Here is a 23555-nt window from a genome sequence, read left to right as displayed (position 1 = left end):
ACAGAAACTGCTTTTGTAGTTTAGGTTTAATTTACATTCCACAAAATTCACCTTTTTTTTTTTTTTCTTTTCTTAAATGGCTGCACCCGAAGCTTATGGAAGTTCCAGGACAGCTGCGGCAACACCAGATCCTTTAACCCACTGCACTGGGCTGGAGATGGAGCCTCTGAGCCACAGCCGTCGGATTCTTAACCCACTTTGCCACAGTGGGGATTCCAAAATTCACCCTTTTAAAAGTGTACAATTCAGGAGTTCCCGTTGTGGCACGTTGTAAATGTGCAAAGCAATGTGTAATTTTGGAAAATTTATTGGAAAGCATGACTGACCTCACCTTTATAAAAACTTAGAAGCCTTTATGAAATGTTCCCTTTCAGGTGGGTTAGAGAGACAGTAAGTGTCGTCATACTGCCGCGGGGGCACAGGACTGATTCAGACAGAGGTCAGCAGTGTCCGGAGGCTGCGCTTCCTCTCTGGTTTCCCCTGCCCTGCACCTCCCCCGCTAGCAAAAAAGAACCCCAAACAGAATAGACTCAGCTTCCCTCAGGAGACAGCCTGAGCTTTTCTAAGAGTCAGGTCCCATTAGGACGATCAAGTTCAAAGACCCCCCCTCTGCCCCCAGGCCTCCTCTTAATCCCTCAACTCTGACCTCCCTCCCCTGCCCCCCACCCACCCTCGGCTCTGATCCAGCTCCGGACTCACCTGAGCTGCTGACTGCGGCCCCAGGGGCCCTGCACCCCTTTTCCTCCTGCTTTGCTCAAGCCCTCACTTCTTTCGTCTTTGCCCAACTGTCTGCTCCCCAGGCGGCCCCTCCCTGACCCGAGCCCGGTTTTCCCCGCCCCCACGCACTCATGATTTTTCTTTCTAGAACACATCACTACCGCCATCGCACTGTACAACCATTTATTTGACAACTGCTCTGTCCCGCTCAGGAGGGAGGGGACCTGCCCTGACCCTCAGCCTGCCTGGCTGCTCCCTGGATCTCCCAGCCTGGAATGGGCACTGGGGGGGCCACCACCACAGTGGCTGAGGGACTTAGGACAGGTCTCTTCTCCTTTCTGTGTCGCCACCTCCTCTCTGGAATGGTCCCTCTGGGTTCCTGGGGGGGCAGCTGAGGCCTCTTGCGTCAAAGGCCTCCTGGGTGTCCTGACCCCAGCAGCCTCCTCTGCCAGCAAGGTGCTTCCGGAGTCCCTTCCTGGTCGACAGGAAGCCCCGCCCTCCAGGTGCCCCCACCTCCTCCGGTCTCCAGGAAAGGTGAGGCTCAGATCCTGGCAGGTCCTGGGGATGCCTCTGGGATGATGCCTGCCTGGTCCTCAGGCAGGGCTACAGGTGGTGAGGAGACACTGGTTGGTCTGAGCCCCCACCTTTCCTGGGGTCCAAGGTGACACAGCACAAGATCCTGGGCCACTACGTTGGGGAAAGGGCAGGAGGACTATGGGTGGCACAGGAAGATCATAGCCTCAGCCTCCAGGGTGCCAGGTCTGTCGAGGATCCTGAGGTTCCTTTATTGTTGAGAGGGCAAAGTCTGGCTGAGAGTCCTGGATGGGGGTTCTGAGAGTGGCAGCTGAGATGGGACTGCGGGGTGGGGACTTGAGGTGGCAGCCCAGGTGGGGCTTGAGCTGGTGGCTTCCGGGCAGGGGAGCAGGAGCCGCCTTGGCCTGGGATGGGTGGGGTCAGTGCAGGGCGGGCATCAGCAGCAGCAGCAGTGCCCCCGCCAGCAGCAGCAGCAGCGAAGGTGGGCAGGCCACCGGCCTGGGGTGTGCGGCGTTGGAAAGACCTTCTGGCGGCCGTAAGTTGCAGTCGGTGTAGGGCTCCAGGCAGGCGGCGAAGGCCATCACGTGCGCCACGAAGCTCTGCTCTTGCACGCCGTGCACCAGGTGCGCCTGCGGGCCGCGCGCGAACACCGCCACATCCTCGCCGCCGTGGGTCTCGCTTTCCAGGGGCACGGCCGCCTGCTGCCGGTACATGCGGTCGCCTGGCCAGAGGGTGGGGGTTCAGGGCGGCCTGGGAGGTAGCTTCCTCCTTCCCCGAGTTCTTAACCCAGTTCCCCCAACCCCGACAGCCACCCACCGCTGCACTTACTAATCTCGCTCCCAGTGACGCTGGGTCTTGAGCTTCCATTCAGAGCATAGCCCGGGCCGTTGCCATAAAGGATGGAGGTATATGGCTTGAGATCCAAGGCCTTGCTGGGGGCCAGGCCTGAGGGAGAAGATCCAGGGATCACACTGAGCAGTCTGTGGCCACCTCCTGTGTGCTGAGCCCAGGACTTTTTTTTTTTTTTTGCTTTATAGGGCAGCACATGCAGCATATGGAGGTTCCCAGGCTAGGGTTGGAATCGGACCTGTAGCCACTGGCCAATGTCACAGCCACAGCAAGGCAGGATCTGAGCCACGTCTGCCACCTAGACTGCATCTCACAGCAATGCTGGATCCTTAACCCACTGAGTGAGGCCAGGGATCAAACCCAGAACTTCATGGTTCCTAGTTGGATTCATTTCCACTGCACCACTATGGCAACTCCAAGCCAGGACTTCTTGACTAGTTCATCGACTTAATCCTCAGATGAGGAAACTGGCTTGATTTTTGACTTATAACTTAGGAAACAGTGCCTGCCCTCTCCCTGGTCTTACCAAAAACGGAGCTTCCACGCAATGTGTAGCCACCAAAAGAGAAGACATGAGAGTGGTCGGCCGTGACCAGGATAAGTGTGTCCTTTTCGCTAGTGAGCTGGCCAGCCTTGTCGATGGCGGTGTCAAACATGACACTCTCGGTCAGAGCCATGTAGGCTATGCCCTCGTGGTGTCCGTGGTCAATGCGGCCTCCTGCGGGAAGGTCACGTGGACACGGGTGCAGCCACCCCCTCCCTGACAGCCCCCCTCCCTCCTGTGCTTGGCGAGGGGCCGCCACTCACCCTCCACGAAGAGGTAGAAGCCACGGGGGTTCCTGCTCAGCATCTGCAGGGCCATCTCTGTCATCTCCTCCAAGGAGGGGTCCATGCTGACGTCTCGCTCGGCCTCAAATTTCATGTCTGCCGGCTCAAAGAGGCCTACGGGATGGGGACCAGAGGTGACCAGAAGCTGGGGATGGGAGTTCCCGTCGTGGCTCAGTGGGTTAGCGAATCTGACTAGGAACCATGAGGTTGCGGGTTCAATCCCTGCCCTTGCTCAGTAGGTTAAGGATCCGGCGTTGCCGTGAGCTGTGGTGTAGGTCACAGACGCGGCTCAGATCCCGTGTTGCTGTGGCTTTGGTGTAGGTCGGTGGCTATAGCTCCGATTGGACCCCTAGCCTGGGAACCTCCATATGCTGCGGGAAGTGGCACAAGAAATGGCAAAAAGACAAAAAAAAAAAAGAAGAAGAAGAAGAAGCTGGGGATGGAAATGGCCGGTGGCACCCACGTTTGTGCACACGCTTGGCTGTCTGACCACCAGGAGGCAGGGGCACCAGTTGGGGTGGGGGGTCTTTACCCATGAGGTGTGTTACGCTGGGGTCCTGGGCGGCCTGAAGGAATGTCCTGCGGTTCCACACATACCGGGCTCCCTGGAGGGGGCAGAGCCAGGCCTCAGCCCGCAGCCCAACACCCTGCAGCCCTGCCCTGCTGTGCCCCCTGCACCCCTGAGCCCCCGTCACCTGGTACTTGTCCTGCCACTCCTGTACCAGGTTCCGCTTGTCCTTCCGAACTCCGTTCTGACTGGCATCGTCTGGGTATTCAGGGTCCGGGGTCCCCTCTGGAAACATGTACTTGCGGCCTCCACCCAGGATCACCTGGAGCCAGAGATGGGGGGGTGGGCTTGGGCCCGGCTGGCCCTTTGCTCCCTCCTCAGACAGCCCCTGGCTCTGCCCAGCAGGTCCGTGGGAAGGGCCTGCCCCCTCCTGCACCTTCTGCACAGGCCCCCCACCCCCACCCCAGACCCACAGAGACCCTGCCAAGCCCCGGGACTGGGGGTGGCCTGGGACTGTGTCGGGGGTGGGTTGCCCACCTCCGCGCAGCCCCGCCCCCTCCGCACAGCCCCGCCCCTCCGCGCAGCCCCGCCCCCTCCGCGCAGCCCCGCCCGCCTCACATCGATGTCCATGTTGTAGACGAGCTGAGTGGCGATGTCCTGGCAGCCCTGTGCCTGTGCCTCGGCAGGCAAGTTGACATCGGAGTACCAATTTCTGTTCACCGTGTGTGCATAGGTACCAGCCGGCGAGGCATGCTGCACCCTCGTGGTGGTCACCACTCCCACCGACTTCCCTGAGGGTGGCAGAGGTCAGGGTGGGCCACTCAGGTCCAAGCCCGCCCCTGCCCATCAACCCGACCCCAGACTCACCTGCTTTCTTGGCCCGGTTCATCACGGAGATGACCTCATTGCCCTGGGTCGTGTTGCACTGGTTATAGCGGGCGGCCGCGCTTAAACCGATGGTCTGGTAGTTGGCCTTGACCCCGCAGAGGTAGGCGGTGGCCGTGCCTGCGCTGTCTGGCACCTGTCTGTCCACGTTGTATGTCTGGGAGCAGAGACACTTTCAGCTCTGTCTGCGGTTGACGCCCAGACCCTAGGTCCCTCCTCGCGGCCCCCAGGCCCCACCTCAGAGCACTCCTGGGCTCTTCCCTTCTGCCCTGGCTCCTGGTCCCACACCCACCCAGGGGCACCCAGCCTTACCTTGGACAGAGCCAGGTACGGGAATCGGTCCATGGCCAGGGGCGTCTCAGGTCCCGGCTTGCCATTCATCTGCCCCTTTAGGATCCGAGTGGCTGTCACCGTGGGCACCCCCATCCCTGAAGGTACACACCGTGTTAGGCCTGAGTCCCCCGGGCTGGCCTGGGTCTGCAGGCAGCCTTGGGTGCCAGGGCTGTGGGGGCCCCAGGGGCTGGACAGGCCTGGCCCACTCACCATCCCCCAGAAAGAGAATGAGGTTCTTGGCCGCCGTCTGGATGGGTTGCAGCTTCTTGGCAACATCCAGGGCCTGGGCTGCCTGGCGGTTCCAGAAGGCTGGGTCTTCCTCCTCAACTGGCCAAGGGGAGAGTGCAGGCCGGGTCAGCCTTGGGGCAGCGCCCTGTGAGGGGGGTGGGGGTGGGGGGCCGGCAGGGAGGTGCCTCGTTACCTGGGATGAAGCCAAGGGAGAGCGGCAGCCGCAGGCCCAGCAGCAGCAGCACCCAGCCGCCCTGCATCCTGTGCAGTGGGGCGGAGGGCCGGGACCCTCAGGAGGCCGGACCTGGAGCAAGGCTGGGAGACCAAGGTATCAGCTCCGTACAGGCTGCCTACGCTGAAATCAGGGGAGGACTTTGTCCCTGCTGTAAAAAGTCCCATGTCCCTCCCAGAGTACCAGGTAGCCACACCCTGCCCCTGGCCCTGTTCTCTGACTTTAAGCCTTATTGCCTGACGGGAGGTGGCAGGTGTGTTCCCATCACAAGATGGTCCCAGCTGTCTCCCCAGGGCAGGGTGAGGATTGGAGGGCAGGTGCCCTTTGCCTGAACAATAGTTCCAAGGTCCTGACGGGGCGGCTCCCAACCCCTGCTCACCAAGCCTCCCTGGAGAACCATCACTCCTCCGCTCACCCCATCTATTAAGTATTTGCCGAGAGTCAGCTTTGGCCTGATTGGTTCTGGGTACTGAGGCAGGTGAGGTTGGAAGCACACAGCCTGGGCCAAGGTCCGGAGTTTGACTTCCTGATGCCACAGGTACAGAGACATATGGGGTGGCCTGGCTGCACTGCCACCCACTCAGCTTCTCTCCAGTCTTGGCCTGGGCAGGTGAGGCGGGCACTGGGCTGGAGGGGGTGCCCTGGAGCCTGGACCCTATGTTTCCTTGCAGAGGAAAATGTTGGGACTGGTGAGGACCACAGAGTAAGGGCCCAGCTATGTCTCTGATCACCAAGCACTGAGCTGGCCTAGTCTTGCGTATCGAGATGATCTTGTGGTTTTTGACTTCTCTTTTGTGTATCACGTTGACTGATTTGCGTATGTTGAACCATCCTTGTGAACCTGGGATGAATCCCTACCTGGTCACGGTGTACAATCTTTTCGATATGTTGTTGGATTCGGTTGGCTAAAATTTTGTTAAGAATTTTTGCATCTACATTCATCAAAGATATTGGCTGCTAGTTTTCTTTTTTGATGGTATCTTTGTCTGGTTTTGGAATTAGGGTGATGTTGGCATCATAGAATGTCTTTGGGAGTGTTCCTTCTTCCTCAACCTTTTGAAAAAGTTTAAGGAGGATGGGCATCAGATCCTCTTTGTACATTTGGTAGAATTGGCCTGTGAAGCCATCTGGTCCTGGGCTTTTATTTGTAGGGAGTGTTTTTATGACGTGTTCAATTTCATTTCTAGTGATCGGTCTGTTCATTTGGTCTGTTTCTTCTTGATTCAGTTTCGGCAGGCTGTAAGAGTCTAGAAAGTTGTCCATTTCTTCCAGATTGTCCAATTTGTTGGCATATAGTTGTTCATAGTATTCTCTTATGGCTTTTTGTATTTCTGCAGTATCTGTTGTGATTTCTCCTTTTTCGAATTATGTTTATTTGGGTTCTTTCGCTCCTCTTCTTAGTGAGTCTAGCCAGGGGTTTGTCAATTTGTTTACCTTTTCAAAGAACCAGCTCTTGGTTTTATTCATTTTCTCTATTGTTTTTTGAATCTCTCTTTTATTGATTTCCTCTTTGATCTTTATAATTTTCTTCCTTTTGCTGACTTTAGGTCTTTTTTGTTCTTCTTTTTCTAATTCACTTAGGTGGTGGGTTAAGTTGTCAATTTGAGATCTTTCTTCTTTTTTGAGGAAGGCCTGTTTTGCTATGAATTTCCCTCTGAGCACTGCTTTTGCGGCATCCCATAGATTTTGAGCAGTTGTGCCTTCATTATTGTTTGTCTTGAGGTATTTTTTAATTTCCTTCTTGATTTCCTCATTGACCCATTGGTTTTTTAGTAGCATGTTGTTTAGTCTCCATGTAGTATCATTTCTTTTCCTGTGGTTGATTTCTAGTTTCATACCATTGTGGTCAGAGAAGATACTTGAAATAATTTCTATGTGCCTAAATTTGTTCGCATCTTTATTCACCGTAGCCAAGACATGCAGGCAACTCAAGGGTTCACAGCAGCCGAAGGATAAACAAAATGTGACAGAGCCATGCAATGGAATATTATTCAGCCTTAAAAAGGAAGGAAAGTCAGACACAAGCTACAACCTGGATGAGCCTTGAGGGCATGCTACTCAGTGAAATAAGGCCATCACAAAGGACAGGTCCTGTGTGGTTCCACCTACACCAGGATCTCAAGCACGTAAACACCATAGCCAGAGAACGCTGGGTGGTGGCTGGCAGGAGCTGGGGGGAGAGGGGTTGGGAGCCATTTAATGGACACAGAGTTTCAGTTTTGCCGGATGGCAAAGTTCCGGAGGTCTGTGGCCAACAATGAGATATACCTAACACTACTGACCTGGACACGTAATAATGGCTACGATGGTAGTTTTTATGGTGTGCTTTTTACCACAATTAAGAAATTTCAGGAGTTCCCATCACGGCTCATTGTTTAACCAATCCATGAGGGATGCGGTTTCAATCCCTGGCCTCGCTCAGTGGGTTAAGGATCCAGTGTTGCCTTGAGCTGTGGTTTAGGTGGCAGATGTGGCTCGGATCTAGCGCTGCTGTGGCTGTGGCGTGGGCCAGCAGCTCCAGCTCCAGTTGGACCCCTGGCCCGGGACCCTCCATATGCCGCAGATGTGGCCCTAAAAGGGCAAAAGACAAAAAAAAAAAAAGAAAAAAAGAAATTCTGGAGTTTCTGTTGTGGTGCAGAAATGAATCCGACTGGTATCCACGAGGATTCGGGTTTGATCCCTGGCCTTGCTCAGTGGGTCAGAGACCCGGCATTGCCCTGTGCTGTGGTGTAGTTCACAGACACTGCCGGGATCCTGGGTTGCTGTGGCTGTGGTCTAGGCTGGCAGCTAAAGCTCCAATTCAACCCCTAGCCTGGGAGCCTCCATATGCCTCGGGTGCACCCCCCCCAAAAAAAGCAGGAGTTCCCTTCGTGGTTCAGCAGTTAACGAACCCGACTAGCATCTATGAGGATGTGGGTTCGATGCCTGGCCTCGCTCAGTGGGTTAAGGATCCAGCGTTGCTGTGACTGTGGTGTAGGCGGGCAGCTACAGCTCCCATTCAACTCCTAGCCTGGGAACCTCCATATGCCGCATGTGCGGCCCTAAAAAAAAAAAAAAAAAAAAAAAATTTCTTCTGAAGGGAAAAACACCTTCCTCTCAGCCCTGCCCACCCCAGTGTACCCCCACTGTACCCCAGTGTACCCCAGTGACCCCCTCAGCATCCGGGCCTCCTCACCAACAGAGCCAATCTGCACTGGCCACCAGCATCTCCATGCCCAGCCCGGCTCCCCAGTCTGCCCTCCCCTCGGGCAGAGCTTCCAGGTCCTACTGGCCCCCGCTGCCCACGCTGGCCCAGGTTACACTCTTGCTCTCAGAGGAATATCAGTGTGGGGGCTTCCTTCCTGACCTCTGTGAACTGTCCCCGCAGCTCCCTCTGTCCCCTGCATAGTCTTGTTTGCTGAGAAAATTCTTGGCTAAAGGTCAGTGGAGACTAACTCCTGGGCAGGGCCTTCATTAATTAATTGGTTGTTTATACCATGTTTTAGGTTAAAGGTTTGTTAGTCCAAGATTAGTTTTCAGTCCAGTGAATTCCCACTCTCCTTTTTTAATTTTAATTTTTTTTTTTTTTTTTTTTTTTTTTTTTTTTTTTTTGCTTTTTAGGGCTGAACCCATGGCACATGGAGGTTCCCAGGCTAGGGGCTGAATCGGAGCTACAACTGCCTGCCTATGCCACAGCCACAGCAACTTGGGATCCGAGATGCATCTGTGACCTACACCACAGCTCACAAAAATGCCAGATCCTTAACTCACTGAGTGGAGCCAGGAATTGAACCCACAACCTCATGGCTCCTAGTCAGAGTCCTTTCCGCTGTGCCACAATGGGAACACCTTAATTTGAATTCTTGACATAACTGTAGATTTACATGTGGTTGTAAGAAATAATACAGAGATCTTGGAGTTCCCATCGTGGTGCAGCGGAAACAAATCCGACTAGGAACCATGAGATTTCGGGCTTGATCCCTGGCTCAGTGGGTTAAGGATCCAGTGTTGCCGTGAGCTATGGTGTAGGTCGCAGATGCAACTTGGGTCCTGTGTGGCTGTGGCTGTGGCTACGGCTGGCAGCTGTAGCTCCGATTTGACCCCTAGCCTGAGAACCTCCATATGCTGCAATCATGGCCCTAAAAAGACAAAAAATAAAGGAAATAATCCAGAGATCCCTTTTATGCTTTGCTCAGTCTCTCCCAGTGTATAATTCACAGATTTCTGCATTTCTATTCAGATCGCCCCCTTTCACATGTACTCATCTGCCTAAGTGTAGGTTCTGTACCCCCTCATCACCTGCGTGGGTTCCTGTAAACACCATCACAGTCAAGACAGTGAGCGGCTCCCCCCCCCCACCCCGGGCCCCTTTAGAGCCCCCCACCCCCTCCGTCCCTAACCCCTGTCCCACAGTTCTAGAATTTTCTCATTCCAAATCCGGTGCATGAGTGGAATCACGCACTCTGGGGACTGGCCTTTTACACTCGGCGTAATTCCCTGGAGAGTCACCTGAGCGAGGTCAGGAGTGGACGCCTGTGTGCCAAGGAGCAGGGTCTGGGGTGAGGGGCCCCAGGAAGCGTTTGGCCATCCTCCCGGGCAAGGCCCTCTGGGCTGAGGCAGGGTTGGCTGTTCTAAGTCGGGCTGCCCCGGATCTTCAGGACAGGATTTTGTGTGAACGCTTCGCTTCATTCTGCTTCTCTGGGAACCTGCCCAGGGATGCCATTGCTGGCTTGTATGGTTGCCAGTGTAGTTTTTTTTTTTTTTTGGCTTTTTAAGGCTGTACCTGTGGCATATGGAGGTTCCCAGGCTAAGGGGTGAATTGGAGCTACAGCTGCTTGCCTACACCACAGCCACAGCAACACCAGATCTCAGCCGCATCTGCAACCTACACAACTCAGGGCAACCAGATCCTTAACCCAATGAGCGAAGCAAGGGATCAAACCTGCATCCTCATGGATACTAGTTGGGTTCTTTTTTTATTTTTAAAGTTTTAATTTTTTCTATTATAGTTGATTTACATTGTTCTGACTAGTTGTGTTCTTAACCCACTGAGCCACAAGAGGAACTCCAGTTCCTGTTGGGACTCAGCAGAAATGAATCTGAGTAGTATCCATGAGGATCCAGGTTCGATCCTTGGCCTTGCTCAGTGGGTTAAGGATCTAGTGTTACTGTGAGCTGTGGTGTATGTCGCAGATGTAGCTTGGATCCCGAGTTGCTGTGGCTGTGGTGTAGGATAGTGGCTGAAGCTCCAATTCGACACCCAGCCTGGGAACCTCCCTATGCCCCGGGTATGGCCCTAAAAACAAAGAAAAAGAAACTTCTCTCCCAGAGTCCCCTTGTAGCTCAGTAGGTTAAGGACTCAATGTTTTCTCTGTGAGGATTCAGGTTCGATCCTTGGCCTCTCTCAGTGAGTCAAGGATCCAGTGTTGCTGCAAGCTATGGCTCACTCACAGATGCAGATCGCATCCAGATTTGGCATGGTGGTGGTGTAGGTCGAGAGTTGCAGCTTGAAATAAAGAGAGAAAGAGAGAGAGAGGAAGGAAGGAAAGAAAAAAAAAAATGAATTGTCAAGTGTTTTGCAGAGTGGCCACACCACTTTGCATTCCCCCAGCAATGTGTCAGGGATCCAGTTTCTCCGCTTCGGTGGAGGTTGTTGGTGTGTTTAATTTTATCTATTCTGATAGGTGTGGAGTGTGTGCCTGCCCGAGGCATCAGAAGTTCCTGGGCCAGGGACTGAACCCAAGCTGCTGCAGTGACTGCCCCGGATCCTTAACTCACTGAGCCACCAGGGAGCTCCCTAACATCTCCTCTAATGCTCTTCTCATGATGACATCGTGGAGCCTGCTCTCTGGGGGAGGTTGTCCTGGTCTTCCGGGAAGGAAGGCCTTGCCCAGTGGGCCCCACCTAGACCTTAGCACCCTCCTCCACTGTCCCCCCACCCCCCCACCCCTTGGGCTGGTGTCCCATGTGGGCACTGCCGGTGGCTGGGCGATGGCAGCCACTGCCGCACCATTGCAGGGATCTGTGGGGTGATGCTTCCGCCTGCCTCCCGGCCTCCCAGTGTCCCTGTGTCCCCTGAGACCGGATGCCTGTCGTGCCGCTTGGGAGAGCAGGACAGCAGCTGGGGACAGAAAGGTGGTTGATCACCAGTAGACGGACCCCAGAGCCCTGGGGTGTGGAGGCTTCCCTTTCTCGGCCCTCTGCCCACGTCTCTCACCAGAGCCCGCACCAGCCCTGCAGAGATGGTACCATTGTCCCCACCTGTGCCGGGGGGCGGGACGCAAACACATGGTTTATTTTGTCCTCTTTTCCTTGGGTGCCAGGTGGGATCAGGGAGGCGCTGAGCGTCCTGAAGCCACTGGGGGCCTGGCAGGCAGGAGGGCACTGGGGGAGCGCCGGGGCTGTTCCATGTGAAAGGCAAACCCAGGGCTAAAACGTGGTTGTGTATCAATATATAACATGTGGAAACGAAAGCCTATGAAAGTGAAGCGCCTCCTGTAAGTGAATTCAGTGATTTCACTTTGATTTTATATCATTCGGAGCAAGAGGACAATTTTATCCAGTAGGACCTTGGTTAGTGTGAAAATCTATTGAAGTAAAATATGCTAAAGGAGAGTTTTGGTTTCATGTTTTACTTTGCATTTTCATTTCTGTTGCTTTTTCAGGATTTGGCTAACTGCTTTCCAGAACTGAGCAAGGTACAATTTAAGAACGTTAATGACCTCAATGCAATTCATAACCCTGGTTAAGTAAAAAACTTCTTACAATATTTATTTATTTATTCATTTATTTTTTTCTTAAAATATTTAAAAGGACTCCCCACTCACCCACCCCCGGTGTTCCCATTGTGGCACAGCAGAATCGAATCTGACTAGTAACCATAAGGTTGCAGGTTCAATCCCTGGCCTCTCTCACTAGGTTAAGGAGCCGGGATTGCCGTGAGCTGTGGTGTAGGTTGCAGACACGGCTCGGATCCTGTGTTGCTGTGGCTGTGGTGTAGGCCGGCAGCTGTAGCTCCGATTGGAGCGCTAGCCTGGGAACCTCCATGTGCCTCAGGTACGGCCCTAAAAAGAAAAAAAGAAAAAAAAAAACCAACTAAAACAAAACATATCTCTCCCCAAGATGGCTTCCTATTATATTAAAAGCAGATAAACAAACAAAAAACCCCAAACAATACAAACCCATAAAAGACAAGATTCAAAGGGATTAGCCTGCCCTAGTGACTCAGTGATGTACCAGTGCTAAAAGCACCCCCCACACTCCCTGCCTCCAGAACCTTCTCTGTTGTGAAAGGCATCTTCCTCCTCCCATCACCACCAGGGCTCAGATCTCTGCTCTGCTTCAACCCCACCCCAACTCCAGTTCTTCCTGAAATCTGTGACTCCCACCCACAAGGCCCTCTGTAGCCTGTGTCCAGCAGAGGCCCAAGGCACAGCCCTGCTGTGGAGCCGCCACACCTGGGCCAGCAGCCTCATCGCAGGCTGCCCCCCCCCCGGGGGGGGGGCCCAGGAGGCTGCTTCCTGCCTGGCTGGCTGCCCAGGGGCTCGCCCTCACCCTGGGCTCCCAGGCCCGGGCTCACACACCGAATAAGCACGGCCTCTCAGGGCTCCACAGAGGCCACCAGGACTTGGCACTGCCCAGACTGCTGCCTGGGTCTTTAAGTAAAAGACTTGAGGCAGCATTTTAGCTGAGAGGGACTCTTAGGTCATCTGTCAGCAGGAATTTTATCTTAGTTACAGGAATAATGGACTGTTTAATACATCAGTTGCTGAGTGTACAAGAAGCCTTTAAACCAATTGTGCATCTATTCCTGCTAAGGAAACAGAAAGAAAAAAAAGGAAAAGGTTTCTGTTAGTTTTGGTGTTACATTTACATTTTTAGTTATACATTCATGTAGCTTAAAGTATCGAATAGATCCATAAGGTTTGTTCCAACAAAACAAAAGTGGCCGTTTCCTGTCTCCCTGCCCACGAGCTCAGGGGCAGCCCTCTCCCCCCCTTGGATATTAATCTTGATCTTCAGCACTGTTTCTAAATCCCATGCGTCTTCATTTTTTTAAAATTTTAAGTTATATTTATTGATATATTAGTTTGATATTCTGTAACTTATGATTGTGTCATGAACCATCCCCAAACAACCTTCAACAACCATAGTTTATTTGATCAAAAATTTGTCATTTGGGAGTTCCCGTTGTGGCGCAGTGGTTAACAAATCCGAATAGGAACCATGAGGTTGCGGGTTCGGTCCCTGCCCTTGCTCAGTGGGTTAAGTATCCGGCGTTGCCGTGAGCTGTGGTGTAGGTTGCAGACTCGGCTCAGATCCTGTGTTGCTGTGACTCTGGCGTAGGCTGGCAGCTACAGCTCCGATTCGACCCCTAGCCTGGGAATCTCCATATGCTGCGGCAGCGGCCCAAGAAATGGCAAAAAAAAAAAAAAAAAAAAAAACCAATTTGCCATTTGGGCAGGACTTGAAGGGACCACCTTGCATTTACTCTGGGAGGTTTCAGCTGGGCTGGCTGGATGGGAGCTGGGGGATCCACTTCCAAGATGCTTGATGAACAAACTCCTCTGCATCTGGGCTTCTTCACAGAGCTGCTTGAGCTTCCTCACAACATGGCAGCTGGATTCCAAGAAACGGGAAGCAGCTGCCACTTTCCATAGGCCTGGGCCTGGAAACCAGCACAGTGTCACTTTTGCCACCTGAGTGCCTAGGAGCAGCCACAAAGCCTGTCTAGACTCAAAAGGAGGCACCTAGAATCCATTTCTACTCCGTCACTTCATTTACTTATTTAGCATATTATTGATCCATAATTGACACATGGGAATTGTGTATATTAAGGTGTACTCTTGATGTCTTGATATTTATACACATCATGAAATGACCAACACAATCAAGTTCATTAACACAGTCAAGTTCATTAACCACTACCTCATAGTTGCCATTTTCTTTTTTCTTTTTGTGGTGGGAACACTTACCATTTACCCTCTTAGCAAACAACACAGTGTTTAGTACAACACAGCGCATTAGCTCCCAGAACTTACTCGTAACTGCAGCTTTGTGCTTCTACACCAGCATCTTTTCCCCTCTGCCCACCTTTAGAAACCAGATTCTACTCTCTGCTTTTGAGTTTGACATTTCAGATTCTACGGATCAATGAGAAGACGCAGAAAGCCAGAAGGCCCAGGGAAAGATGCTCCGCATCATTAACTGTTAGGGAAATGCAAATCAAAACTACAACGTGGTACCACCTCACACTGTCAGAAGGGCCGTTACTAAAAAGTCTACAAACAATAAATGCTGGAGAGGGTGTGGAGAAAAAGGAACCCTCCCACACTCTTGGTGGGAAAGTAAATTTTGTTTTTTTTTTCTTGTCTTTTTAAGGCCACACCTGTGGCATATGGAGGTTCCCAGGCTAGGGGTCGAATTGGAGCTATAGCCACCGGCCTACACCAGAGCCACAGCAACGCCAGATCCAAGCCACGTCTGCAACCTACACCACAGCTCACGGCAACGCCAGATCCTTAACCCACTGAGCAAGGCCAGGGATAGAACACACAACCTCATGGTTCCTAGTCAGATTCGTTTCCACTGTGCCACGATGGGAACCCAGGGAAAGCAAATATTAAATGTAACTTGGTACAGCCACTATGGAGAAGAGCATGGAGGTTCCTTCAAAAACTAAAAAGAGAACTACCATATCCCATAATCCAAGTCTTAGGCGTATCCAGAAAAAAATCGTAACTCGAAAGATATGTGCACCCTAATAGTCATTGCAGCACTCTTTATAATAGCTAAGACGTGCACCTAAATATCCATAGACAGATGAATGGATAACGAAGATGTGGTATATTTCTATAATGGAGTATTATTCAGCCATAAAAAAGAATGAGATTATGTCGTTTGCATGGATGGACCTAGAGATTATCAGACTACGTGAGGTAAGTCAGACAAAGACAAATATATGATATTGCTTATATGTGGAATCAAAAAAATGATAAAAATGAACTTATATACAAAACAGAAAAAGACTCACAAACATAGAAAACAAACTTATGGTTTCAAACAAACAAGGACCTACTGTACAGCACAGGGAACAATACTCAATATCTTATAACAACTCATAAGAGAAAAGAATCTGAAAAAAATAGATATACATGCATATATAACTGAGTCACTTGGCAGTACACCCAAAACACAATATTGTAAATAAACTACACTTCGATTTTTATTTATTTATTTATTTTCGATTTTTTTTTAAAAAAAGAACATGCGTATTTGTTTTTCTGTGCCTGGCTTATTTAGCATAATGTCCTCCAGGCTCATCCGTGTTGTCAAAAAATGCAGGATTTCTAGAGTTCTCTTGTGGCGCACCTTGGGTCACTGCCATGTCAAGGGTTCAATCCCTGACCCAAGAAATTCCATATGCTGTAGCAACAGGCAAAACAATCGATTTTTTAAAATGCAGGATTTCCTTATTTCTCGTGGCTGGACACCATTCCATTGTATATAGCCACATTATCTCTTTCATTTCCTTTCTTTCTTTCTTTTTCTCTCTCTCTCTTTCCTTCCTTCCTACCTTCCTTCCTTCCTTTCTTTTCTTCCTTCCTTCCTTCCTTCCTTCCTTCCTTCCTTCCTTTCTTTCTTTCTTTCTTTCTTTCTTTCTTTCTTTCTTTCTTTCTTTCTTTCTTTCTTTCTTTCTTTCTTTCTCTTTCTTTCTTTCTCTTTCTTTCTTTCTTTCTTTCTTTCTTTCTTTCTTTCTTTCTTTCTTTCTTTCTTTCCTTCTCTCTCTCTATCTCTCTCTTCCTCTTTCTTTCTTTCTTGCTTGCTTGCTTGCTTGCTTTTTAGCACTGCACGTGTGGCATATGGAAGTTCCCAGGCTAGGGGTCAAATTAGAGCTACAGCTGCCAGCCACAGCCACAGCCACAGCAGCTCCAGATTTCAGCTGTATCTGTGACCTACACCACAGCTCACAGCAAAGCTGATCGTTAACCCACTGAGCGAGGCCAGGGATCAAACCCGCATCCTCACTGATACTAGTCGGATTTGTTTCTGCCTAGCCACAAGGGAAACACCTCATCTTTTTTTTTTTGGTCTTTTTAGATTTCCACCCTCTGCATATGGAAGTTCCCAGGCTAGGTGTCTAATCAGAGCTACGGCTGCTGGCCTACACCACAGCCACAGCAAATGGGGATCCGAACTGTGTCTTTGACCTACACCACAGCTCACGGCAACTTGGGATCCTTAACCAACTGAGCAAAGCCAGGGATCAAGCCTGCATCCTCATGGATACTAGTCGGCTTCATTACCACAGAGCTACGATGGGAACTCTCACACGTACCACGTCGTCTTTAGCCAGTCATCTGCAGACGGACACAGCATTTCCAGACCTCAGCTGCTGTGAAGACTGTGGCTTCCAGCACTTGTTGGGTCATGGGTGTTCAACTGACCCCACTGTGAGAGGCAGACTCATCCTCTGAACTCCCAGCAGCAGCATTTGAGGTTCTCTGGTCCCCAGGAGGAGTCCAAACTCTGGCCTCTGCTGTCTCCAACCCCCACCACCCCATCCTTTCACACCCACTCCTCCAGCGGTGCCCCTGCCCCCCACTGCCTCCTCCACTGGAAGCCTGCCCTTGTCTGTGACTTCAACACCACGCATGCTGAGTCCTGGATTCGCTCATTCACTTAGAGTTTTTTTTGGCCGCCCCAAGGCATATGGAATTCCCAGGCCAGGGATTAGATCTGAGCTACAGTCTCCACCGAAGCTGCAGCTGCTGCAACGCCAGATTCTTAACCCACTGTGCCGGACCGGGGATTGAACCTGCGTCCCAGTGCTCCAGAGACACTGCCGAGGAGTTCCATTGTGGCTTAGCGGTAATGAACCCAACTAGGATCCAGAGACACTGGCTTATCTCACCTGGATTACTGCAGCCCCTCCAACCTTGCCCACCTCCAGCCTCCCACCTCAGAGCCCATCACTGCTCTGTGGTCCGAGCAGCTGCTGTGGACACCTGGGGCTGTCTCCCCACTGGCCTCATCTCTTTATGGGACCTGCTCCCCAGCCTCTAGCCCATCCCTGCCACCTGCATGGGTCCCCAGGAGCCACCATTCTGTACCATGACATCTCTGATGGGCCCAGGGTGGACCCCGGCCCATGCTTTCCTGAGCCCTCTCCTTACTCGATGGGAGACAGTGTCGCTCTCTCCCCAGGATGGGAGGTTAACCATATAGGAGCTGCTGTTTGCAGAAAGTCACTGTGAAGTGAGCAGTCTACACCAGGGAGCAGAGACACGCTCTCAGAGCTGGCAGTCAGGGGCCATGGGGGCACTGGGCTTCTGATCCCCAGAGGCACCTCACCTGTCGGGTTTGCTGGCATCTGGTTGTTCACACCCCACGAGGGGCTCCCCATCCCTCCCGCCTCCTAAAGCTACTGCCCATGGGGTTTCTTTGCTTTGCCATCAAGATGGGCTCCGTCCTGAAGCCTCAGGATGCTACCAAACCGGACGTGGGGCTGGTCCCCCGAGGAGCAGAAAGCCAAGCTTCCCACGCCGGCTGTGCTGAAAGAAAGAACAGCGTTTGGCGCAGGTGCCAAGGTCAAGGGCGGCTCTCAGGGAAGGCGCTGAGAGGCAACCCTGGGGGAGGGCTGGAGGCGCGTGACCAGCTTGCGCCCTTCCTTCCGGTTGGGTTGGATGGTGGTCGGGGGACCTTCTCGGGATCTCAATCATCCAGCGTCTGGGTCCAGCCCGTCTGGGGTCTGCACGCGGGGGTCAGCATGTAGTCTCCACCCTCTGCCTGGGTGGGGGTCTGGTTCCTGCAGAAACTCACAGATGTGTGTCCGACGGTGACGTGGGACCCTTGCGGGGCCACGAGGGCTCCTGGGACTCCGCGGTTGGAGCCGCTCTCGCTTTTCTTGCTCAACTGCCTCCCTTTGTGTGGGCATCCCTCCTTCTCTCACCAGGAACTGCTTGGGTCTGTTCTTGGGAACTCAGGGAAGGGCTAGGAGACCGAGGCCTTTTTCTAGAGACCAGAAATGGGGCCCGTGGAGGGGCTTTGGTAGCAGGAGGGGCCTGCAGGATCCTCCTGGGTTTCAGTTCTCCCTTTTCTTTGGTACTCCTCAATTCTGAGGGGAACAAGGACAGGACAAGAAAAGGAAGAGAGGATTGGATGGCATGCGAGGTTAATCCTAAATTCGGCAGGGGACCTCAACTTCAGGGGACCTCAATTTCAGGGGGACTTGGTTTCAGGGGGACTCAGTTTCAGGGGGACTCAGTTTCAAGGGCACTACCTGCTCTGGGCTCTTCCTGCTCATCTTCCTGACCTCAGGGGTGCAGTCCTCTGAGTGAGGTGTCATCCTCACCCCTGCTCCTTCAGCAAATCCTGTCACTTTCCCTTCCTCTGGCCCCCACTCGACGACTTCTCCCCACCCCCGCTGCTCCCCCCACTTCCCTCCCCGCTGCCTGGTCCTTGGTCCAGCCTCCGCACAGAGCCTCTAGGTCTGTTCCCAGCACACAGTCCCTGATGCTGGCTTGTGACCCTCTTCTGCTCCATCCCCGAAAGGAAATTCCTCCCCCACCGTCTAAAAGGTGGAGGGAGCCTACCTCAGCCCCCACGGCTCTCCTTCTGGCTCATTCCATCCCAGCATTCTACCCTTGGGCCCCCTCCACTGCCAAGCTCACTCCTGCCTTAGGGCTGTGCCTGCGAGTGGCCACAGGCTGTCCCCAGAGGGCTCTGCCACACGTGCCCCCTCCTCAGCTCTGGTTTTTCTTCCAACATCCACACTGTCCCCACCACCTGACACACTAGAAATGTGACTTTGTGACCCTAAGTGCCCCGGGAACCCCGGCACAGCAAAGCACTCAGTGCTGATAACCGAGTGAGGGGACAAGGGTCACGTCACGTCCCGGCCCCGGGGACAATCCTGCCGTGGCCCTGACGGCCCAGAGCACAGAGTTCTCGCTCTCTGGCAGGTGTGGCGGGTCTGTGGGGACCCACCCTGATCCTGTGTCCCCAGCATCCCCTGGCCCGTCCTCTGGGCACCCTCTGACCCTGGTGACCTCTGCCCTTCACAGCTCACGTCAGGCACCGTCAGGCTCAGTCCCTTGGCCCCCAGGCTGGCAGCCGCCCTTTGTCTCTGAGCACCATTCCTTCAGGCTGGGAACACACACTCCAGCCCCATTATTCGCATCTACGGTCCCTCCCCCACGGTGACCGAGGGGGCTCGCGAGGGAAGGCGCAGCTGCTCTGGGACAGGGAAGGAACACACGTGTCCTCCTTTTTGACAAGGCTCGTGACCCCTTTATCAACCGTCCCCTTAGCAAGGGGCTACAGAGAGCTGTCCCCATCACTGGACCCGTGTGCTGCCAGCTCCTGGCACGAGGCTGGTGTCAAGGACGCGTGCTGAGTGAGTGGCTGCAGACGAAGGTCACAGCTGGGCCCTTTCCTCTGAGGCCACAGGGAAGGGGCGTGGGGGAGGGCAGGTGCCTGAACCCTGGACCTGGCTGGCCACAGTCTGGCTATGTCACTTTGCCCAGGGTCCTACCCTCTTTCGGGATGCATTTCCCGTCTCTCAAACTCAGGGAGTCCCACTGTGGCGAAGTGGGTTAATGATGGGCTTGTTTCTGTGGCATTGCCCCGTTTGATCCCAGCCTGTTGCAGTGGGTTAAGGATCTGGAGTTGCTGCTGCTGTGGCCTAGGTCACACACATTGTTCGGATTTGATCCTTGGCCCTGGAACTTCCATATGGCAGGGAAGTCAAGAAAGAGAAAAAAGGAGTTCCGACTGTGGCTCAGAGGAAACAAATCTGACTAGTATCCATGAGGTTGCAGGTTCAATCCCTTGCCTTGCTCAGCGGGTTAAGGACCTGGCATTGCCGTGAGCTGTGGCATAGGTTGCAGACGGGGCTTGGATCTGGTGATGCTGTGGCTGTGGTATAGGCTGGCAGCTATAGCTCCGATTGGACCCCTAGCCTGGGAACCTCCATATGCCACAGGTGCAGCCCTAAAAAGACAAAAGACAAAAAAATAAGAGTTCCATTGTGGCTCAGCGGTATCAAATTCGACTAATATCCACGAGGACGAAGGTTCACTCCCTGGCCTTGCTCAGTGGGTTAAAGATCCAGCATTGCCATGAGCTGTGGTGTAGGTCGCAGATGTGGCTCAGATCCTGCGTCGCTCTGGCTGTGGTGTAGGCTGGCAGCTGTAGCTCCAATTGGACCCCAGTCTGGGAACCTCCATATGCCGTAGGTTTGGCCCTAAAAAGCAGAAAAAAAGAATAAAAAAATAAAAACAAAACCCTGAGTTGTTAAAAACCAACTTAAAAATCCCCTTTGGTGTCACAAGGTCCTACTCCTAAAAGCCAGCAGGTGGGGCGGGCGGGGCAGGGGTGTGGCCAGGATGGCAGCGTCAGTCCTCCCGCTGGTCACTGTGGTGGTCGCACCCCTGCTTCTCCTGCGGGTCCAGGAGTCCCTCGGTGCCCGGTCGCTTCAGGACGGCGCTGTACTTGAGGGCCGTGGCCTCTGCCCGCAGCACCACCTCCACCAGGCTGAAGATGGTGACGACCTGAGGCAGAGCAGAGCCCGGCAGGGTGACAGGGTGGCTGGCAGGGGCCGGCCCAGGGACCGCAGGGGCTGCAGGCACGCCCAGCCCGGCCACCATCCACCCAGCTGCCCCCGGGACCCTGGCTCAGCCTCTCTAGGCCTCTGCCTGCCCATCTGTAAGCTGAGCTTGTTCCAGGCCTCAGGCCATGGGGTCCCGGTGGGAGGCGAAGGAGCCGCAAGCTACTGGGGGAAATGCCTGCTGGCCAGGGGCACTCAGCCTCAGGGAGAAGCAGCTGGGGTCTGGGCTGGGTGGTTTTTTTTGTTTTTTGGCTGTGCCCGGGGCATGTGGTAGTTCCCAGGCCAGGGATCGGAACCCCTAGGCCAAGCCCCTGTTCCTCCCACGGTGCCAGGCGAGTTCAGTGAGGAAGCTCAGGCAGGCCTGGCAGCAGCCCCAGGCCCCAGAAGAGCGCCCCCTTCTGGGAGGTGTGGGTCGTGCTTTGGGTAGCCTGGTCCCCCCCGACCACTGCCAAGCTCTTGGGAAGGAACAGTGAGGGCACAAGAGTGTGAGTGGGCAGAGCCCCGCCTTCCCCAGACAGGGCCTGCCGCCCACAGGGGTGGCTCTGCTCCACCAAGCTGTCCCCAGTCCACGTCTGTCTCCCCCAGACCCCCTGCCAGGAGGAAGGAGGGTGTGGAAAGGCCCCAGGGCCGGCAGCTCCAGGGCCAGCCTGGACCCTGGGAGGAGGCCCACCCAGGCCCTGCCCTCCTCGCCCCCTCTGGGGGGACCACCCTGGGCCGGCCCACAGCCCAACGCCCCCCACCCACTGCGGGGCAGGGCTTGGGCCAAGGACTGCAAGGGTCAAGCCTCAGCTGACCTCGGCCAGCAGGAGGCCTCTGTGTGCCATGAACAGCCTCTCCATTCCTGAGAATCCTTTAAGCCCCTCACTTCCTGCTGAAAACCCTTGAGTTCAAGAACTTGAAGCTCGAGTTCTCACCATGGCTCAGCGATTAATGAACTCGCCTAGTATCCATGAGGATGCAGGTTCAATCCCTGGCCTTGCTCAGTGGGTTAAGGATCCAGCATTGCTGTGAGCTGTGGTGTAGGTCGCAGAGGTGGCTTGGATCCCGTGTTGCTGTGGCTGTGGTGTAGGCTGGCAGCTGTAGCTCTGATTCGACCCCTAGCCTGGGAACCTCTATATGTCACGGGTTCGGCCCTAAAAAAAAGACAAAGAAAAAAATTGACCAAAAAAAAGAAGAACTTGAAACTGACTAGACCACCAAACCTCCCAAGGCGAGGCCTGCACCCTGGCTCCATTGTTTTTCCTGTCAGACCCTGAACAGACCTTTTTTTTAAAATCACTCAAATGAATGTATCACATCTGTAGTTGTAGAATGATCATCACAATCTGATTTCACAGGATTTCCATCCCACAGCCCAGGCACATCCCCCCACCTCCAAACTGTCTCCTCCGGAGACCATACGTTTTTCAATGTCTGTGAGTCTGAACAGACTTTTTTTGAGCCTCCTTTTTCTTTTTCCAGCCACACCTGTGCATATGGAAGTTCCCAGGCTAAGCATCAAAGCAGAGCAGCAGCTGCTGGCCTACAGCACAGCCACAGCGTCGGGGGATCCCAGCCACTTCTGCAACCCATGATGTAGCTTGGATCCTTAACCCACTGAGCAAGGCCAGGACTGAACCCACATCCTCATGGACACTATGTCGGGTTCTTAATCCACTGAGCCACACCAGGGACTCCTGATCCTCCTTTCTCATGAATACAGAACGGGCGTAATGTGAGCCCCTGCTTCACAGGGTGTTGTGAAAACCCACCGGGTAACACTTTGTTTCAAGGGCAGACCCTGTGCCTGGACACAGGACCTGTTTCCTCTCCACCTTCCATGCCACACGGACAGCCCGGGGTCTCCCCGGGGTGCCCTGTGGTTGTCAGCCCTGCCATTTGTCCCTCCTTGGCTTTTCCATGCCTTCCCTGGAGGCCACCTCCATCCCCCCGAGGAGCCACGTGGCAACAAGGGCCAGGCTGCCCAGGGCCCCTGTGTCACAGTCTAGCACCGTCTGACTCTTCCTCGTTGGCGTTCATGTTTAGAGCTTGTCACCCCACGAGGAGTCCCAGCTTCTGCCGGACGAGGGTCTAGCTGCTGTCTCGGCAGCCCTCGATCAGAACCTGCAGCCCGTCCTCAGCTAAATGCTTCAGGTGCAGTCAGCAGTGGGGCGGGACTCACTCAGCGGCACACACGGCTGTGTGCCAGGCAGGTCTCCCCACGCAGGCCGAGGGCCCCCGTGGGCAGGGGGCACTGGGGCTGTTCCCTGGAGCCCTGGGGTCTGCAGTTCAGCTGACCCGGGGCTGCGTTTTGCTAGTGTGGCCAGCAGGGGACAGCATGGTGCCATGCAGGGTCTGGGTGAGCTCAGGCTAGGGCAGGGCCAGCAGCAGGGCAGGGCTGGGGCGGTGCCCCCACCCCCAGGGTCAAAGGAACGGAATGCCTGGGGAGCCTCCTAATCAGGAGCCGGGCTCCTGCTCCCAGTTCCCGCAGGGGCGCCCCAGCCTCTCCTGATCTTGGGAAAGGAGAACCCAAGAGAAGGGATGCCAGGCTGGGGCTGATGCCCGAAGCCCCGGGCAGTGAGCACAGCCCTCGGTCAAGCTGCTTCTCCGGGGACCCCACTACCTGTTCTCCCTGGACCCCCAGTCCAGTCCCACGAGTCACCTGAGGCTGGTGAGAGAAAAACGATACACTCCTGTTAACCTTGAGAAGAAAGTCCGATGAAGCTTTGGACATGAGGACTGACCTTGGGCAGGTCCCTTGCTACATCTGGGGGTCTCAGCTCCCCCCTCCCCCTAGCACGGGGACAGGAGCTAAGAGGGAGCCTGTGGAACTCTCTCCAGCACGGCTCAGAGGGCCTGCCTGAAAACCGTCA

At 54.0% G+C, this 23555-nt stretch overlaps 1 protein-coding gene across 1 annotated transcript; it reads right to left on the bottom strand.

Moving 5' to 3' along the window:
* Window positions 1-888: 888 nt before the first annotated feature.
* On the bottom strand, window positions 889-5245 carry LOC100522404 (intestinal-type alkaline phosphatase). The gene is made up of 11 exons (XM_003133729.5): window positions 5076-5245; window positions 4865-4981; window positions 4634-4749; window positions 4304-4478; window positions 4055-4227; window positions 3624-3758; window positions 3461-3533; window positions 2908-3042; window positions 2627-2818; window positions 2080-2196; window positions 889-1972 (listed from the first exon to the last, which is right to left on the bottom strand). Exons 1-11 carry the CDS (start codon window positions 5140-5142, stop codon window positions 1671-1673), a joined length of 1602 nt encoding a protein of 533 aa, XP_003133777.1. The 5' UTR covers window positions 5143-5245; the 3' UTR covers window positions 889-1670.
* Window positions 5246-23555: the final 18310 nt, after the last annotated feature.

Source organism: Sus scrofa, chromosome 15 (assembly GCF_054392235.1).
Source record: "Sus scrofa isolate SSC_HxYL_T2T_F1_AM1 chromosome 15, Sscrofa_HxYL_maternal_Yorkshire_Landrace_v2.0, whole genome shotgun sequence".
NCBI classification, from domain to species: domain Eukaryota; kingdom Metazoa; phylum Chordata; class Mammalia; order Artiodactyla; family Suidae; genus Sus; species Sus scrofa.
This window is presented reverse-complemented; position numbering and strand designations above follow the sequence as displayed.

Coding starts and splice junctions, on each gene's coding strand:
- LOC100522404 (XM_003133729.5), bottom strand. CDS start 5,142: ATGCAGGGCGGCTGGGTGCTGCTGCTGCTGGGCCTGCGGCTGCCGCTC. Junction 4,228..4,303: donor GAACCGGGCCAAGAAAGCAG/GTGAGTCTGGGG, acceptor TGCCACCCTCAG/GGAAGTCGGTGGGAGTGGTG. Junction 2,819..2,907: donor CTTCTACCTCTTCGTGGAGG/GTGAGTGGCGGC, acceptor ACCTTCCCGCAG/GAGGCCGCATTGACCACGGA.